This window comes from Delphinapterus leucas, chromosome 2, assembly GCF_059928025.1.
Source record: "Delphinapterus leucas isolate spDelLeu-1000000601 "Yukka" chromosome 2, BTC_Dleu_Yukka2, whole genome shotgun sequence".
NCBI lineage: Eukaryota > Metazoa > Chordata > Mammalia > Artiodactyla > Monodontidae > Delphinapterus > Delphinapterus leucas.
In genome coordinates this window covers 147,062,973-147,083,789 of record NC_143130.1, presented here as the reverse complement: position 1 = coordinate 147,083,789, position 20,817 = coordinate 147,062,973, and the positions used below count along the sequence as shown (strand labels likewise).

General features: G+C 40.3%; 1 protein-coding gene across 1 annotated transcript in view; it reads right to left on the bottom strand.

The window, feature by feature from the left end:
* Positions 1 to 3,640: 3,640 nt before the first annotated feature.
* Positions 3,641 to 20,817, bottom strand: part of GARIN2 (golgi associated RAB2 interactor family member 2) — a 35,954-nt gene continuing 18,777 nt past the window's right edge. The window contains exons 2-6 of the mRNA XM_089907852.1: positions 18,534 to 18,733; positions 17,313 to 17,829; positions 14,226 to 14,473; positions 6,957 to 6,985; positions 3,641 to 4,274 (exon numbers count right to left, since the gene is read on the bottom strand). Of these exons, the coding sequence (XP_089763978.1) occupies positions 4,210 to 4,274; positions 6,957 to 6,985; positions 14,226 to 14,473; positions 17,313 to 17,829; positions 18,534 to 18,733 (1,059 nt within the window). The 3' untranslated portion in view covers positions 3,641 to 4,209. The remainder of the gene's footprint in view (positions 4,275 to 6,956; positions 6,986 to 14,225; positions 14,474 to 17,312; positions 17,830 to 18,533; positions 18,734 to 20,817) is intronic.

Genomic DNA, 20,817 nt, shown 5'->3' with positions numbered 1-20,817 from the left:
TTGCATCTCTTTTTGCTGTTGTTATTTAGTATCACTGTATGAATACACAGTACCACAGTTTGTTGAACTGTTTCTCTGTTGGCGGGTATTTGGGTTGTTTTCAGATTTTGGTTATTATAAACAAAACTCCTATGGGAGTTTGTGTATAAGTCTTGTTTTGAACATATGTCTTGTGGTGAACATGTTTTTATTTTTCTTGAGTAAATATCTGGAGTAGGATTGTTTGCTTATATGATACAAATGTCTTGGAAAAGTGTAGAGAGTTTAAAACAACCTGTTTGAAAATGGCATTCATTGATTCCCTAAGTATTGCCTCTTAGGCCAGCTGCTCACTGGAACACAAAGACGGAAAGAACATGGTCCCACCTTCAAGGACCCCAGAGTGCCCAATGTTAGAAACAACACAGTGGTGGGCTAATGTCCAAATGAGAAAAAGTAAAACCAAAGAGCATAACATATTTATCCAACAACCCCAAAGAAAAGAAGCTCTACAGATAAAAGTGAGTTTATGAATTGAAAATCTTATAGTTTGTATAGTTCTCTACTTATTTTAAAATCAGTACTCACGGGCTTCCCTGGTGGCGCAGTGGTTGAGAGTCCGCCTGCCGATGCAGGGGACACGAGCTCGTGCCCCGGTCCGGGAAGATCCCACATACCGCGGAGCGGCTGGGCCCGTGAGCCGTGGCCGCTGAGCCTGCGCGTCCGGAGCCTGTGCTCCGCAATGGGAGAGGCCACAACAGTGAGAGGCCCGCATACAGCAAAAAAAAAAAAAAAAAAAATCGGTACGCACAATGACAATAATTAAGATTTAAGAAATTAGATTGACATGGATTAAATGCTTAATGATCAGTAGTAGCCTTTATTTCTGCCACATGGAAGACACTGCTTTGTTTTCCCTTCCTTCGATTGTTATTTCCTGAGCTGTGCTTGTTTTTTAGTTTAGTAGTTTGTATTTATCTGGCAAAGAAAAAAAGATGGAGTCAGTTCAATTAATTCAAAAGTCTGAAATACATAATCTTTTAAAGTTATTACTGTTAAGTATAAAACTTAAAGTAACTAAACATGAGTAGAATAAGTGATTGAAATAAGTAAAATTACATTTATAATACAATACAGCATTTCTTCTTAATATAACAATAAATATCCTTGGACAGGTAAGATCTCATTTTTTAAATCTAGAAGTTGATGCAATATTAAAGGAACTTCTTAATTTCTTAAAATCTTTGTTTTTAAAAGTTATTTCTACCATGTAATAATCTAATAAATCAAAAAGTCAAGATTAAAATTATGGGCTTTTATTCTTTAAGACTTATAGATATTGTCATTGAATTATTTGCAAGTTCTTGATCTATGCTAAACTGAGTCCTGAAATAAGTCATATATATGTGAGATTTACATACACATAATTTATGCTCATTGTAAATAAGGGGCCAAGTAACTTTGACATTATTTCAGTTATAATAATACAAAGTCTTTATTAGTAGCAAACTTTTTTCACCATATAAAAAAATCATCTACCTTTTCCCATATATTAGCGACTCACAATTTAAATATTTGGGAGCCACTTTTTGAATTTCTGAAGTCAAGATTTAAATACGTTATGTATATCATCATTTTTGCCCTTCTTTGCATTTGTAGATCTCTCTTAATGAGACCACAATATTTGAAATGTCATGTTATAGAATATATCAATGAAAGGATGAAATCACTGTAGAATATTGGGTTAGCTTTTTAAAGGAACTTCTCTCTCTAAATGCTATAATATATTGAGAAATAGCTGGGCTTGGGACTCTCCCTAGGTGGGTATAGGAATCAGCATATCACCCTGAGTGCCATCCCTTCACTGTCCACCACCATAGAACACTGTTAAGAGCATACTTAATAGTGCATGCTCTTAAAAACACTATTAAGGAGTGACAAAAGAACAGCACAGACTAAGCAGAGTATGTGAAGGCCAGGGGATTATGGTGTGTGAACATTTGTTATTTTTTGGCCACATTGTTTTTCTCTGGTGCATTATCTCTGGCCCATGGTGTGTATCTGGGTGGGGCCCTGTTAATAAACTCAGTGCTCAAATGCTAAACTGACTTTGATGGCAGAGTGACAGAAAGGCGGAAAAGAGGGTAGGCACCTCAATTCCATCATCAGAGCCCTGAAAAGATGGGCATGTGCTTCCTGCTGAAGCCACCCCTGTTTCACCGAACTTCCCTTCAATTGTGTGAATTCAGCCTTAAACGCATGTGTGTGCATATGCACACACACACACAGTCTCTCTCTCACACACACACACACACACACACACAGCATTAGCTATATTGGGAGAGGCAACTGAGAGAAGTTTCATTCATAAGTAACTCACTGTAAAGTTAGTGTCTCAAAGAAATTTAGAATACTGTATGCCACCGCATACAGCTGTGCAAGTTACTCATTGCACAGAGACTACAACGTGAGTAGGACCCCCAACTCTGTGCAGTGTCCAATCTGCACAATTGTACATGGCAGCCCTGCAGGGACTCTGTGAATATTTGTATAATTTTGGTATGAAAGTAAGAGGCTTTGGCTGTGTTGGCTAATCTGAGAAAGCAGGTTGGGAAAGAGTATGATAAGGGAGCAAAGAGGAAGGTAGCAATGAGAAAGGAATCACTGTAAAAGCAGTAGCAAGTAATTCCCTGCCAGTGCCTCACCTGAAGCGCCTTCTTGCCCTGTGCTGATGTTACATTTTGACCCCTGGTGGATTCTAGAGCAGAAGCCACAACAATATCTCAATATTCCATTCCACCTCTATTGTTACTACAATAGAAGTAATAAGATTCAATGTTAAAAGATTCAGTTTATTGACAGCTTTTTGTGAAAAAGTCATGTCTGTCATTTATATCTATAGACTTATAATTGTAAAAATTACCTTTAGGTTGTCTTACTTGTTTTTTTCCATTGGCCTTTTCTTGTTTTACTTTCCTTTCCTCACATGTATTCCCCTGAGAAAGGGAGGACAGATGAGGCACAAGACTGAGGAAATTAGAAGAGGATTTGACAGGAGAGGAGAGAGCCAGAAAATACTGGGACAAGGTGGAAGAGAGGTCACTAGAGAGAGAGAGGAAGTGAGGAGAGAAAAAAGCCAAAAACAGGAGAGAAAAATGTCACAGAAGGAGAGAGAACTTAAATTTGAGTCTTAAATTCAAATGATGTTCCAACCTCCTCATCAAAAATGTCTTTATTCTTTCCGATGGAGCCCATTGTTAAATTTCACAGTTTCTCCCACTCTTTTTCTTTTTAGCCCTGGTTTCATAAACAGAGAATGAACCTGGCTGCTTAGGATTCCAAGGGTCTGATTTGCGGTAGTTAAGAGGAAAGTGGAAAAGAAAGATGGGTGGGGGAGGGGAGGACTCCCAGTATTTCTTAAATGAGTTCCCTCTTTCTTTTTTTGGTGGGCGGTTCGCGGGCCTCTCACTGTTCTGGCCTCTCCCGTTGCGGAGCCTGTGCTCCAGACGCGCAGGCTCAGCGGCCATGGCTCACGGGCCCAGCCGCTCCGTGGCATGTGGGATTGTCCCAGACCGGGGCACGAACCTGTGTCCCCTGCATCGGCAGGCGGACTCTCAACCACTGCGCCACCAGGGAAGCCCTCTTTTTCTTATTTCTTGAATCTCTATCCTTTGTCTCATTTCTTTCCATCTTGGAAAAATAACACGGGATTATAGATAAACCTATTGTTTGGGCTCACTGTAAAGAAATCAGCAAAGTTAAGGAGAATAAAGCTTAGAAAGGTAAGAAATTGAAAGTCAATAAAGGAGAAAGATGGACCCAGATCCAGAGAAGATGGGTTTAGCCTGGGCCCGGCCTTGTAGCCTTTTCATAAAAACAGTACATTTGCAGTGCCACTTTACCCAAAACCTTACTCAAAAAGGAGAAGAAGTGTCATTCTTTCAAACTGCTGAGAGGTTGGAGAGATGAATTGGAGACCATGGTCCCCAACTAGCCCTGCCCAGGAGTTATGTGAATGTGAATCTGATGGGGTTAATAGAAACAGCGATTTGTTTTACTGCCGTGGGAGCAGTTATTATTCTGGCTCCTGCCTAGAATAGAAATCAGATTTACAAACTCACTTTCCGTCTACATTCAGTCTAAATTCAATGGGACAAGGGATTAAAATTCTACTGATCTTTGCTTTTCTTGAGGTGAAGAGTGTTGAGTGTGAAAGGGGAAAAAAGTGATTCAGAAGACTGTGATAAGGGGGAAAGAAATGCTAATCAGAGGGAACATTGAAAAACTGTACAATCCTAAGTAAGGAAAAGCGAGAGGATATAGGAAAGGAAAGCGGGAAGAATGAGAAAGTCCATGAAAGAAAACAAACAGGGAAAATAATTAATACTTCGTGAACACTGCATGCCAAATGTGTATATCGTACCATCTTCGTGATTTAACAAGCGCAAGAGGGGAATTTCGCTGCACGTTTGCCGTATCTTTCCTCAGCTCCTGATTTCCAGAGCCCCATTTCAAGCTGCCTGGTAAATTTACATAGATGCGCCACCAGGACCTCAAACATGAGCTAAGAAAATCACAGCAGCAGAAAGGGCCTTGAGACAGCCAGTCGCGCCCTCCTCATTCCCCCACCCATATGCACACACATTTGATAGCTGAGGAAACTGAGGCCCAGAGAGATTAAATGATGCGTTCATGAAACAGAGGAAGTGCAGTTAGGACTCAAACCTAGGGCTTTTGATTCTCAGTTCAGTGTTTCATAGCTGATTTCTTCACCTTTTCCTTGCAGATTTTCTTCCTTTTCCCAGCTTGCTTCATGGACTCACTACCTCCTAGTCATGTGGTCTCCCAAACTCTGTCCTCCTCGGTCCTTTTTTTCTCGTGTCCACACAGGTAGTTTAGTCATTAAAGCTTGTTGACTGTGTGTTCATGTCCTTGTTCTCATCTCATTGCTTCTTGCCTGGCCAAGACTTTGGTACCCTTCACCTAGACTATTATAATGACATTCTGCCTCTAGCCTCTTCCAGCTTCTCTTAGAGACTGCAGTCAGAGTATTCATCCTAAAATGTAATACTAATTTTGTCATTTCCTTGGCTTTCAGTGACTCCTCCTTACCTACCAAGTAGTACTTTCCAAACACCTTAGTGTGGATTAAAACCTCCATGACCTGACTCCTGCCTTGCTTCCCAGCTGCCTCTCTCACTACTCCTAAATTCAACATGCCCAGCCCTGTCTCATTCCTTTGATTTTGCCCACACTGTTCCTTATATCCAGGATATCCTTGTTTCCCCTTTCCTAACTCAAAGACTGCCTCCTTCGTAGAATCTTTCATGATTTTCTCTCTTGAGCTAAAGCTAAGTTCTCCACTTTTCTCATATAGGGCCTATAACATTCCTATTTATGTTATTTGTGCACATGTCTTGAAGCCAGGTAATAGGTCCTGTTATTTATTTTTAATCTCTCCCAGAGCCTGTCACAGTGCCTCATATATAATAGATAGGCAATGAACGCTTGTTCAGTTGAACAAAATTGAGTTTGCGCCAGAAGACAGGTAAAAGAATCAGTCACATATAAGATGAAAATAAAAGTATCAATGTCCTACATTAATTTCAAATTTCCATGGCTAAAATAAGGAGTGCTTCAGAATGTACAAAGAATGTACTAATTATATGCTCCTGCACTAATTATGTATTAGTGGTAAGGCTGTTGCTAGATTTATCCTTGTCTTTAGAAAATAAGAGGAAAATGTTTGCCAGTGTAGGATATCTCTGGAATTTTTACAAATTTGATTTCTTTTTGAAACAAAATTTGGGATAGAAATTGATAGATGAAAATTCTATATATTGCGAAGAAAATTTTGTATTTTTCTTATAAACTATGATAGCATTTTCCTACATTGTTTTAGGTTTAATACTGTAGATTGGAATATAGGTAAAACCACATTACAGTGAAGTTCACCTGGTATTTTGGACACTAAATTCCAGTGGTGAAGGCCCAAAGACAAATCCTGCTTGTATAAATAGCTTTCCTATAATCATTTGCTTTTTAAAAATTTTATTGAGCTAACATTTATTTATAACATTATATGAATTTCATGTGTACAACTTTATATTTCTACTTCTGTATATCTTACAATGTGCTCCCCACCAAAAATTTATTTTCCTTCTGTCACCATACACTTGATCCCCTTTACCCATTTAGCCCTCTCCACCAATCATTTGCTTTTTTTTTTTGGTAGGACTCTTGCAAAAGTGACTAAAAATGTCTTCAAGTGTTTTTGGTATTTTTTTCCTCTCCATTTACATTTAGCTAAGTGTGCTTCTGTGTTCCTTCCATGATGTTCTTTTATGTGCGTGACTGGAGCTGAGGCCTATTCTACCCCCCAGAAGTTAGACAGTAACTTAGAAGCGGGTCAGCAGCAAGTAAGGGGAGAAATCTCCACCGGTGCCTACAAGACAGCCTCTACTTCAAATACTTGTTATAGGTTAAAGATCCCGAGACATGGAAATATGTAAGGAAAATGGTAATTAAGTGGTATCACCTGACAGCGAAGCAGAAGCCAAAGACGTAAGCAGGAAGGAAAGAGGGGCTAGGTGGTTTTAGATTTACCAAGAAATTGCGCTGTGGATCAATTCCCTTCCAAATCAGTAGGAATAAGAGGCCGTATCATGTTCAGGTTCTGCCCGCAGAGCTACCTCGGGAGTGGTTCACGCCCAGTGAGTTAGACATTCAGGGAATTAGGGAACTCTATCAGCACAGAAAAAAGCAAAGTGATGCCTACCTCTTGAAAGATAGCATGAATATAGTCCTTGAGGCAGTTTCTGCAGGATAGGACTCTCACAATGGAGCAAAGGCAGGAAAGGGAACGCATCAAAACATCTAGCTGGATTCCTTTGTTCTCAACTACTCTGTTCTAGGACCCAGAGGTGACTGCTTGATACCAGGGATCACAAAGAAATGTAGTGGAATTTGTTTCATACCTGAAGCGTCTGAATCAGTTCTCCTGCTCCTGTAAAAATAAATAGCACATTTCAAAGTTTTGGCAGTATAACCACAAATACTTAGAAAAGAACTACTAAGTATGAGATAATCATTCTCTAAGTGCTTTGTAGGTAGTAATGAAACATATTTAGCCAGCCAAGGGTATTATTCATTATAATACATCTTAGAGTAAAATTACCTAAATTTTCGTAACATGTAAGCTATCCAACATGTAAAAGCGAGTTGTATGTAATTACATATAACCTATTTTTTTTTTTTTTTTTTTTTGTGGTACGCGGGCCTCTCACTGCTTGTGGCCTCTCCCGCCGCGGAGCACAGGCTCCGGACGCACAGGCCCAGCGGCCACGGCCCACGGGCCCAGCCACTCCGCTGCACGCAGGATCTTCCTGGACCGGGGCACGAACCCGCGTCCCCTGCATCGGCAGGCAGACTCTCAACCACTGCGCCACCAGGGAAGCCCTAACCTATTTTTATTGTAACTATCACCTGTCACTCAGTGAGGCTGTGACCATCCCTATCCTGCTACCTCTCGAGCCCCTGAAAATTCATTTGAGGTTGAGACTCCAAGAAGCTAACTGCTGCTGCTCTGGGGCTTCCGTAAACAGAGTCAGCTGTGTTGGGAATATAGGCTCTCATAGACACGTGGGGTACATTCTGGAATGGAGGGGTGACTGGGGTTACAGTGCCTACTCTGCTAGCTCTTCATCACAATCTCTATGGCCCTGATGGGAATCTTGTAGGCGAATAACATACCCAAGTATTTGTCCAAGTTAATACACTTCTTATGGTTTAGTGGATAAAATAGGAGACTAGCTGTCAGTTTTTCAGGCTATTTCACTTTCAGAGATGTCTTTGGATAAAGAAGTTTGTTTTCTGCATGCCTGATTTTTAAAATTAATATCAAAAAATACTTACTTTCGTAACCTCATTGACATGCTAAAATATAAGCTTGTCAGTTAATTTTCACCAAATCTTTGTTCCTTGGCTACATTTCAGTAACTCTTTTGGAAGTATTGCTGTTTGAGTAAAAGGGTTTGGGAAGAATAATTATACTTAGATAATATCTTCCCAGATAAATGTGCAGAGACATAATTCTGATCCATTTAAGAGGTCTGGCAAATCCGTGCAGTTCAGTTTCTACAGTGGATCTTAAGGTTAAATTAGTAATTTTCTGAGAAGTTTGCAAACAAATACTCATGTACCAAGTAGGTCTGGTGATTTAAATAAGGTTGAGTTTAATGATAAAAGTTTTCAAGAGACTGAGAAATATCAAGAAAGTGTACTTTTAAAAAAAATAGGTGCAAATTAAAATAAAGCCTGCCATTATCCTCTTTAAAACAAAGGGAAGAGTCACAGTAGCACTATTGTCAAGGTATGCGAAGGAATATAAATGCTTTATAAAGTAAATTCTTCACTTCTAAAGCACCTAAAATGACATTATACAAGTCTCCAGCATCTTTCGCTCATCTAGATTTAAGTTGCTCAATTTACATTTTAAAGACCAATGAATCTGAGGGCAAAATATTCAACGACGTCATTGTTTAATTTTTTTTTTCCCATTGTTCCAAAGTATACGGTTAGAAAGTGTCACTGAAATCCATGGTCTTGGAGAAGAAAAATGAATATATACTAGAATTTATTTATCACTCTCATGGTGTCCTGACTTAATCCTGCAATTGTCCCAGGATTAAGCATCAGTGAATCCCATTCTGTTCTTTGATCTTATCACATCTTTCATTTATAATGAACATTCTCAAATTAGGTTCTAGCTAGTAATTAAGTTCCTGATGTAAATAGGCAATAAAATATAACTTATGCTTGATTAAATTGGACTTAAGAGGATTAGTTAGAACCAAATTTTTTTTTGCTTTGTTTTTATCTATTTCTTTCTTTCTCTACAGTAGGGTCAGCAGATAGATCACACAGGAAGCTGAGAGACTGAAGGGCAGGGCCTGGAAGAGTTTGGGGTTTGCTAACCAAGATCCTTTTCAATCTTTAAAATTCTAAGATTTTTGCTATTTATATAGGCATTCATTTTCTCATCATTTCTAATAGTGATCTAGTGAGACTAACAAAATTTTGCACCTGCAGATCATTTTTCAACCTAAAAACTTAAGTTCTCTCTACAATTTTTAATATTTAAAAAAACTGCTAAGAGCTTATCTAATGCTCAGAGGATTTTTAGGGTAGTGAGACTGTTCTTTATGTGGATACGTTGTCAGTATGCATGTGTCAAAACCCACAAAACTGTGCGACACAGGGAGTGAACCTTAAACTACGGACTATAGTTAATAATAATATATCAATATTGTTCATTAATTGTAACAAATGTACCACACCAATGCAGGTGTTAATAATAGGGGAAACTGGGGATGAGAGGAGGGTGAGGAGGTGGCAGTGGGGTGGGTATATGGGGCTGTATGTACTATCTGCTCAATTATTCTGTAAATCTAAAACTGTACTTAAAAAAAGTTTACTAATTTTTTTTAAGTTTTTTTTTTTAAAGGCATTAAAAGTTAATCCAGTGCTTGAGGGCATCTATTATTTGCAAAAGGACAAGGAAAGAAGTTGAAATGATTTAAACAGTTAACCTTGTTAGATTTTGAATCGTGTGTTTCTGAAGCCTTAGACAAGGGCGGGACAGACTTTGAGACATAATGAATGAAATAAAGCAGAAGGAAGATGTCAGAATGATCAGACCTGATTAATAATTATTTAGGACAAATTGCTAGATTGGATGGATTCAATTTTATCTCATTTGTTTTTTAGAAATCTTATGCTTTTCTATGGAAGTCATACTCGTACACAGCAAAAGATATATTTTCTATTGAGTGGCACCTGCTTCTATACCTTTGCCTCTTACATTCTTTGTTTTTCTCTCACTACTTCTGACAGATGATTGATTACTTTTTTTTTTTTTGCGGTACGCGGGCCTCTCACTGTTGTGGCCCCTCCCGTTGGAGAGCACAGGCTCCGGACGCTCAGGCTCAGTGGCCATGGCTCACGGGCGGGCCCAGTCGCTCCGCGGCATGTGGGATCTTCCCAGACCAGGGCACGAACCCATGTCCCCTGCATCGGCAGGCGGACTCTCAACCACTGCGCCACCAGGAAAGCACCGATTGGTTACTTTTTAAATCTCCCTTCCTTCTTTCTCCTCTAACACATCAGACTTCCAGTAGTCCTCCTGGGCATTATTTAGTTCCACTGAAAGAACTCAGTGGTTACCATCAAGAAATAATAGATCAGTGTCCTGAGGGAAATTTCTCTATTTCAGCTACTTCTCCACCCTCAATCTGAAGCAGGAAAGTTTCTTCCACCTGGAAAATAAATAAATAAATAAATAAAAGCATTCCAACCGAAAGCAGCAGGATACACATTCTTTTTAAGTGCATATGGAACATTCTCCAGGATAGATCACATGATGGGCCACAAAACAAACCTCAGCGAACTTAAGAAAATTGAAATCATATCAAGCATCTTTTCCTACTACAATGCTATGAACTTAAGAAATCAACTACAAGAAAAAAACTGCAAAAGCCCACAAATACATGGAGGCTAAACAATATGCTACTAAACAACCAATGGATCACTGAAGAAATCTAACAGGAAATTGAAAAAAAATACCTAGAAACTGAAAATGAAAATACGACGATCCAAAACCTATGGGACGCAGCAAATGCAGTTCTAAGAGGGAAGTTTATATAAATACAATCTTACTTCAGGAAACAAGAAAAATCTCAAACAACCTAACTCTACACCTAAAGCAACTAGAGAAAGGAAAAACAAAATCCAAAGTTAGTAGAAGGAAAGAAATCATGAAGATCAGAGCAGAAACAAATGAAATAGAGATGAAGAAAACAATAGAAAAGATCAATGAACTAAAATCTGGTTCTTTGAAAGGATAAACAAAATTGATAAACCTTTAGCCAGGCTCATCCAGAAAAAAAGGGAGAGGGCTCAAATCAATAAAATTAGAAATGAAAAAGAAGAAGTTACAGCTGACACCACAGAAATACAAAGGATCATAAGAGACTACTACAAGCAACTATATGCCCCAAAAATGGACAACCTAGAAGAAATGGACAAATTCTTAGACAGGTACAATCTCCCAAGACTGAACCAGGAAGAAATAGAAACTATGAACAGACCAAACACAAGTACTGAAATTGAATCTGTGATTTAAAAACTCCCAACAAGCAAAAGTCCAGGACCAGATAGCTTCACAGCTGAATTCTATCAGACATTTAGAGAAGAGTTAACACCTATCCTCTGAAGCTATTCCAAAAAATTGCAGAGGGAGGAACACCTGCAAACTCAGTCTATGAGGCCACCATCACCCTGATACCAAAACCAGACAAAGATACCACAAAAAAAGAAAATTACAGGCCAATATCACTGATGAACTTAGATGAAAATATCCTCAACAAAATTCCAGCTAATCAAATCCAGCAATACATTAAAAGGATCATACACCATGATCAAGTGGGATTTATCCCAGGGATGCAAGGATTTTTCAATATTTGCAAATCAATCAATGTGACACACCACATCAACGAATTGAAGAATAAAAGCCATATGATCATCTCAATAGATGCAGAAAAAGCTTTTGACAAAATTCAACACCCATTTATGATAGAAACTCCCCAGAAAGTGGGCATAGAGGGAACCTACCTCAACATAATAAAAGCCCATGTATGACAAACCCACAGCTAATATCATGTCAATGGTGAAAAACTGAAAGCATTTCCTCTAAGGTTAGGAATGAGACAAGAATGTCCACTCTCACCACTTTTATTCAACATAGTTTTGGAAGTCCTAGCTATGGCAATCAGAGAGGAAAAAGACATGAATTGATTTTTCTTTTATTGGGGTATAGTTGATTTACAATGTTGTGTTAGTTTCTGCTGTACAGTGAAGTGAATCAGCTATATGTATACATATATCCCCTCTTTTTTAGATTTCCTTCCCATTTAGGTCCACCACAGAGCATTGAGTAGAGTTCCCTGTGCTATACAACAGGTTCTCATTAGTTATCTATATGAATTGATTTTTAATATATTTTTTAATCCAAACTTCAAAGCTCTTGGTCATATAGGAAAAATTTCTGAAGAAGCCTCCCTTGAATTTGACCTGATTGTTCTTCCTATGGCTATGAAGGGGAATCCCCATTTTGGCTCTGGGGCCTCAGGAGAAGCCCTCACAAGCCTTGCTCAGCCCTGCTTTGTACCTAGGACTGGCTTCTCATAAGGCAACAGTTCTCAAACCTGATTGTACATTTGAACCACTGGGAGGCCTATTACAACACAAAATGCTGAGACCATCCCAGAGTTTATGATTCAGCAGGGTGGGGGTGGGCCTGAGAATTTACATCATTAACTGGCTCCCAGGTGATGCTGCTGACCAGCCACACATTAAGAACCACTGGTAGGGCTTCCCTGGTGGCGCAGTGGTTGAGAGTCCGCCTGCCGATGCAGGGGACACGGGTTCGTGCCCCAGTCCAGGAAGATCTCACATGCCGCGGAGCGGCTGGGCCCGCCCGTGAGCCACAGCCGCTGAGCCTGCGCGTCCGGAGCCTGTGCTCCGCAACGGGAGAGGCCACAACAGTGAGAGGCCCGTGTACCACCAAAAAAAAAAAAAAGAACCACTGGTATAGAAACCCTAGATAAGACACGATGCTTTGCTTAAGCATACAACCAAAAGTATTGAAATTATAATCAAGATCCACCAACACCTTGAATGTATTGGCACTTGGATCTAGAGGCCCTAGAATTGCGAGAAATGTGACTGCCCAGGGGCAAAAGCAAATGTTACTCTGACTTCAAGGCTTAAGAATCCTCTAAGGATCATCCATATTCCTTTCCTTCCCTGGACCCCTTCTTAGCTGGGAAAGAAGTTTAAGAAGAAAGCCAGTTTTGAACACTTAACCCTCAGTCAATTAAGATATTTTGTTTTCTGTTTTTGTTTTTGTTTTGACAGAAGAGCCAACTTTCTTTTATCTACGCTGTTGGAAATGAAGTAATAGTGACAATAATGATCATTTACTGACCACCTAACATGTTCCATTTATAACTGTTATGCAGTCAGTCAGCTTGGAACTCTATTCCCTCAGAGCTCCACCCTTCCTTCAGATCTCTGCCATTCCTCAGAGAAGCACTTCCTGACTACTTATATAAAATATCCCTACTCCCTCCTCAAATCTTTCTGTTACTTTTTGTTTTCTCGCAGCACATTCCAGCAGCATAATATACTTTATTTGATTATTATCTATACCCTCCACTAGAATGAAACACTCCATGACTCGTTTTCACTGCTGTATTTCCAGTCTCTAGCACATAGAAGGTGCTCAGTAAATATTATTGAATGAGTAAGTCAAACTTTTAAAAAGTTTGTTTCCCTGTTTTCCCCTGTTCCTTTTTATATTTATAAAGAACTTAGACATAATTCATGACATTCCTCATTTTCATTCTTGCTAATGTAGCATTTAGATCTCTATATTTTTCTCTGGTTTCTTATTAGCTGTTATTCCAGAATGATCATATTAATTTTTATCTTTATAATACCACAGTGTCTCTCACATTCATCTTGCAATTGGGTATTACAATTATAAAAATAGTTTTTCAGATTATTAAGTTATTCATTGGAAATGTAGAAAAGGGAAAGGGCGGGCTTCCCTGGTGGCGCAGTGGTTGAGAGTCTGCCTGCCGATGCAGGGGACACGGGTTCATGCCCCGGTCTGGGAAGATCCCACATGCCGCGGAGCGGCTGGGCCCGTGAGCCATGGCCGCTGAGCCTGCGTGCCCAGAGCCTGTGCTCCGCAACGGGAGAGGCCACAACAGTGAGAAGCCCGTGTACCACAAAAAAAAAAAAAAAAAAAAAAAGGGGTAAGGGATATGTAGAGAAGAAAATACAGAGAAGTGTAAAGATAAAAATACCTGTAAATACTCTAGCCTCTAACTCCAAAATGTGGACATCGTGATTCTGTTGTTTTCTTCAGCACACATCACTGACACCAGGCAGATGGCCCAGAATGCCAACTGAATGGTGTGAGAAGTTGGTGTGAAAATAAAAATTAGACAAAGTTGAACCAAATGTGGATAATTGAGTTGATTATGTTATCATTCAATTACATTGTATGTATGTCTGAGGATCTTCAGCAAACAATGCCCTAGTTGCAGGGACTTGAAAGCATGCACTTATTTACATACTTCACATCTTAGCATCACTTGGCATTTCCCTGCCTCACATACCTGGATTCTTCAGCCTTGAGAGCCGTGCTTTTAGAGTCTGTTGTCCTTATTTCAGAGGCCCTATCGCTCATCTCTTTGGATTTATTTGTCTCACCTTCTTCTGGAGTCAAGGTAGTTTGAAAACATCTTTCACCTTCGAAAGTTAGCATTAGGTTTGAGATGGTGACATGTTTTGAGGATTCTCTAAACTCATTCTTAATTTTTGTATCTCGTAGACAACCAGCCTTCAGAATATTTTCCATTTTTTCCTTTGAAAATAACAGGCGGCAGCAAATCAGGGAGCAGAAGAGCATCATACAGAAGCAGATTATTTAAGGAGCAGTAATTATTTCATCTATATTTACTGAGTGGCCTCAAGTGCACAGGCACAATGATGAGGGGGGTGAGGCTTGGTATTGCACAGCCATTGAGAAGAGCCCAGGTGGGCGCTGGAGCCTGGCAGCATGGGGACATGACACAGCACATGCTAGAACTCATGTGGTCAGGTATACCAATGTCACCTCACACAAGAAAATTAGGACTCAATTGCAGGACTTCCTCTCCCTGAATTGGCAGGAAAGGAAGGTTTTCTAGAAATGCCTTGACACCTGCTCCCCAATCCAAGGTTGCTCTTGATTTAAGAGCATCTAATAGGTGACAGAAGTTGGAGGTTCCTAGTAATACTAAAGAGTTTGTTTTTCAAAAGACTTAGAATCTAAAACTTAGTACCCTAAAATATCTCCCGTTCTAATGTCCTGGTTTCTGTTAATAAACCACTTCTGTCGCTCCCCGCCTTCCTTAGAATCTCTCTCAGGCCTCAGAGCAATAGGTCAGCCGGTCTTAAGGACTCTGTCTCTCTTGGACTTCTCTGGTGGTCCAGTGGTAAAGAATCTGCCTTCCAATGCAGGGGACGTGGGTTCGATCCCTGGTCAGGGAACTGAGATCCCACGTGCCGCGGGGCAACTAAGCCTGCACGCCTCAACAAGAGATCCCGCGTGCCGCAAACTACAGAGCCCATGAGCTCTGAAGCCCGCACACCACAACCAGAGAGAAGCCCGTGCTCCGCAATGAAAGATCCCGCGTACTGCAACTAAGACCCTATGCAGCCAAAAATTAAAATAAATAAATAATAAATCTTTAAAAAAAGACTCCGTCTCTCTGATGTCCTTCACATCTGCACCTTCTTCCTCCCTTTGTCATTACATAGTCCATCACCTCTATGGCTGTTCCTTGAAAATAATGCAATAATCTTCTCTAAAGCTAAAACATTTTTTTCTGACAATGAAAGTAATGTATATTTATCATAGAATATTTAGAAAATCCTAAGAGATATAAAGTTAGAGGGAGAAAATTATTGCTTGCTTGATGCCACAGGCCAGAAATAACTACCATGACACATTTCATTGTGATCTTTCTGTCCATTTATTTATTTTGAATGTGTCTGCTTTGTGGTCATATCCCACATTTTTCACTTAATGATTTATTATAAAATGTTATTAAAAACTGTGTAAAGCTACTTGAATCTTTCTAATTAAAAATTATTTTTATTGTAGGAAACAGAAAATTCAGAAATATATAAAGAAGAAAACATCAATTGCTTATAAACTTGCAATCTAGAAATAAACTACTATTAACAATATGACTTTTCCCCCTCCTATTGTCTGTGTGTTTACATGCATTTTTATGTAATAAGGATCATATTCTTTACTTCGTTTTTCACTCAGGTTTACATCATAAACATTTTTCCAAGTAAAGAAAAATTCTCCAACAATTTTAACAGCTACAGAGTAGTCATTCGTTTAACAAATATTTCCTGAGTGACTATGATCTTGCCAGTCACTGTAGTTGCTCCTGAATGAGATAAACATGGTACCTGACCTTTGTGGATTTAAATTCATTTAGCCATTTCTCTGTGGTGGATGTTTAGTTTACTTCCGTATTTTCATTATTTCATTTTTATAAACATGGTATAGATGTGGTATGATTAACATCTTTATAGCTAAATCCTCATTCCTTTTGATGATTAACTCCTTAAGAAAGATTCTTAAAAGTGGAATCACTGAGTCAAAGGGTGTCAACATTTCTAGGTTCTTGACTCATAATGATTTCAAGAAAGTTTGTTCCAATTCTCACCCTTCCATGAATCTTTACAAATTCCAAGGTGACCCCACCTTTACTAACACTGACTATTTTTATTCTTTTAATTAGCAGTTTTATAGATGAAATTTTTTTCAAGTTTGCATTTCTTTGATTACTAGTGAGGTAAAACTTTTCCACTAAATTCATTAGCTAGCGTTTTCTTCTTCTGGAAATGTCCATCTTTGCCCTCTGCCATTTTTCTGTTGTGGGCCCCACGGAGGTTTCTCAGCAGCAGTCTACACACTGATCTCTTTACCTGCCATCCATCCTTCCATCAGACTAATCTTTTAAAAACACAGCTTTCACTCCCTTACACAGAGATTTTGTGGCTAAGGTTTGCCCAAGGACTGAGTCTACACTTCTTATTTTGGCATTCAAGGTTTGCAAGCAACTTTCCATCCTATATCCTAATATTTTCCACATATGTTATGCTCCAGCCAAACTGATTTATTTTCAGATGTGTCTCTGTGTTTTTCCACTTTCTGGCCCTTTCTAAAGATGCTCACTTTGGGTATTTTATTTTCTTATTTCCACCTTCACTTCTTATTGAAATTTCACCCCATCCTTCAGTATACTTCATACTTTTGTGTACATTTAAACCTTAATATAGCCCTTGCATGATATTAATATCCCCATTTGAGAGGTGAGGAAACAGACTCATGCAGGTTCAGTGACTTGGCCAAACTAATATGCAGCAGGGCAAGATTCCAACCCAGGGCTTCTGATACCAAAGTTCCTTTTATCCCACCATAGCTTTCTGATACAGGGTTAAGTTGTATGGTATGGATGTGCACTGCCTGTTTCAGGGAACATCTTACAACTCTTTTACACCAGGGTTCAGGTATCAGAACTCATTATTAATATTAGGTTACTAAGAGTAAGTTCCATAGCATTTTGATAATCGATAGCTTACCAAAGAAGGTGAAAGAGAGTGATTATTAGAGAATGAAAGTCTTCCATGTCACATACCTTTTCCTCCTGCTTGGCCCTGAGTATGTCATCATTTTCAAACACCACTGTGACATTGCAGATGTCCGTGACTTCTGCGACTTCTGTGACAATTCTTATATCTGGGGCCTCGGTGACCTCTTTTTCTGGAATATCCGTGACATCGGTGACATCGGTGATGTCCGTGAATTCTGAGAAATCAACGCTTTCTATGCCATTGATGGGGTCTGAACATGTGTACAGGTGTGGGGTCTGTACAGCTGTGAAGGCTGCAATATGCGTGATGTCCACTGACCCTGTGATGTCTGTGCTGTCTTTGATTTCTGAGAGGCTGAAGACTTCTGACACTTTGGAAGCTGTGGCTTTCTCCTCATTCAAGAGGGAGATGAGTTCCACCCACTGACGGAATAGGGTGTCTTGTTTGCATGCAGGGGCACAGAGCTGTAGGTAGTAGGCTCGGCCACTCACCAGCTTTACTTTGATGCGCATATTCTCAGCATCATGCACAGAAAGAGTCACAAACTGCAGAGGGAGAAACCTGCAGACAAATGCAAATATCATCTGAAGGCCTGATTGGAAACTATCATGAGGACTTTCCTTTTATAGCAGTTTGTGGCGTGAGACTCAGGACAACAGGCGTGTCTCTCTGACAGGCCTGGGGAGGGGCAGGCATGGGATGGGGCAGGACCTTCTTGTGGCCATATGTTCCCAGGTCTGGTTCTTAGCTTTTGAGGGTCAAAACTTTGATTTTTAGTACATGTAATCAGGCTCCTGAGGGCCATCTGGCCTGAATCATACTAAGACTCTAATGAACTAAAATATCAACTATTTACTATTTATTTAGGAGAAGTTGTCCCATTTAGTTAATCCTGCAAGGTTGAGACTGAGAGAAGTTAGTGATTTGCTGTGGGTCCTACAGCAAGTTGGTGGCTTGAGACAAGACCAGAGCTAATTCTGATGGAAGTTGGGATAGGGTGGGGGGAATGTTCTAGAGAGGCATTTTATTATGAGCCTTCAGTTCCTGTTACTTAGGTTTAAGTTTTGAAAAGTGAATGGCCTGTTTGACTTCCAGGTTGTCAAACTATCTCCCCAGACTTTAAGGATGTGACTCTCTCATCTGCAGCAGGGAGCACAAGTGAGATGCTCCCTTGGACCACTTGTCATCTGTGTTTCTATTCTCAGCTCCTCAGGGGTAAAGCATGTTTTCTGAGAGGTCTTTAACCTCTTCTCTTTGTAACTCACCTGGTGAGCACCAGATTCTCCGGAGAAGGAGATGTCAGAAGACTTTTAAAAAGGGGTTCTGGATTTTTCTGGGCGGCGGGTGTCAGATGTGCCAACAGCATCATGTTGGGGGTCTTGAGGGTGGGACTGGAAGAGCAGATGCCTACAGTCACCCAGTTGGCTCGGTTATGAAGGTAAATAGATTCACCTCTCCTGTTGACCTGAGGAGAGAACAGGAAGAGGAGTTTTCTGTTAAAGTGTGTGGCCCTGACAACCTCGTTTACCCAAGCAGTGTAGGAATAAAGGAGAAATGAACCATGTTGCCTTTGTTCAAGTGAATTCTTAGAGATATCACAGAGAACAGACAGACACAGTCTCTGACCTGTGGGGTCCACTGGGGAAGGCGAACATTAAACAAGTATGTCACTAAGTGTTGTTGTAAGTGTTACTGAGTATAAGTTCAGGGTGCTGTGCTGTGGAGCACATCACAGAAGACTTGACTTGGGAGGAGGAAGGCAATGGTGTGCTGGTAAGTGTGTAACCACTGTCTCTCGGGAGATGCTCATAAGTTTATTATCAATATCACTGGTATAAAAGATGAGTAGCACACAATTTACAGACAATGATACACCATACTCTTTATGTTAAATCCATACAACCAATTGATTCTCCCAGAAGTCAAACTTGTATCCATAACCTCAAGATAATAGTAAAATGTAGTAATATAATAGGAGTGATGAGTTTTGAGTATTTGTTGCCTTTGGTTTTTTTTGGGGGGGGTACTTAAAAAAAAACATTTACTTATTTATTTATTTCCGCTGTACCGGGTCTTAGTTGCGGCATGTGGGCTCTTAGTCACAGCATGTGGACTTCTTAGTTGCAGCATGCAGACTCTTAGTTGCGGCCTGCATGCGGGATCTAGTTCCCCGACCAGGGTTCAAACCCAGGCCCCCTGCATTGGGAGTGCAGAGTCTTACCCACTGGACCACCAGGGAAATCCCTTGTTGCCTTTGTTTTGAATAGTTTTATTTTTATTTTTATTTTTTTTTGTGGTACGCAGGCCTCTCACTCTTGTGGCCTCTCCCATTGCAGAGCACAGGCTCCGGACACGCAGGCTCAGCAGCCATGGCTTACGGGCCTAGCCGCTCTGTGGCATGTGGGATCTTCCCGGACTGGGACACGAACCCACGTCCCCTGCATCAGCAGGCGGACTCTCAACCACTGCGCCACCAGGGAAGCCCCTGAATAGTTTTATTTATAAGTTTATACAATTTAATTCTTAACGATGGCTGTGTTTAACAACTGACTTGTAAACTTCCTGAACACTTACCAATCGGCCAGCTCCAGCACACCCTCACTATAGGGTCAGAAAATCCTCCCCTGAGGAAGGGACCTCTAGCTGAGACCTGAACAATGTGGGACATAGACTGTCTGAGAATCTCTGCCAGTTGGAAGAAGAGGAGACTGGAAAGTGGGTAGACAGGGATGTGAAGGAAGCCAGAGAGGGGAAACACTTGGTTTCTCAGCTGTACATTAACTGCTTCAAAAAAATAAATGACTTAAAAGCAAATATATTTAGAAAGAGATTGTAGCCTACACTATTGATTACCTACCCAAAGCCATGCTCCTATTCATCGGATTAATGGAATTCTGGTTTTGTCCAGTATCCACCCCTCAGGGATGCTGCCCCAGCTGAGGAGCTAAATCCTGATCCACCTAAACTGGTCATGGTGATCCATTCCATCCCCTGGCCAGTGATTGCTCTCAGCAGGCCCTGGCCAATGAGACACTGCTGGGGGCCTCCTGGAGGCTCTGGGAAAGGGTTCTCAGCCCTCACAGACAGTTCAAGGATGAGACACATCCTTTCCGTTGCTGGCAGCTGTCATGTCCTGTTTGCATGTGATATCACGAAGGGAGTGAATTTGAGGGTGACAACGAAAAGAGACAACCTGGGTCCCTGATGACTCCCAAGAGTGAGTTGATGTCCTGTGGTTCTTTCACTCTACTTGAGATAATTGTTCTTTTTCACTCACAGTTGAGTCAGGAACCTTGATAACTTGCTGCCAGAGACATACCGACCACAAGAGGTTGTGTGTGTTAAAGGGAATAACATATCCAGTTAAGACATGGGGCCATGTCTGATTTATAGAATGCTGACTGCCTCTCCCAGTGTTCATTAGAGCTTGAAAATGGTTATTTGAAAAAGGTGCAGAAGTGTGAAAAATAAAATAAAAAGATTATTAGTAGGAAAGAAGCGCACAGAAGGTAAAGAACGTCAAATCACAGCATCACATGCTTTCTGGGG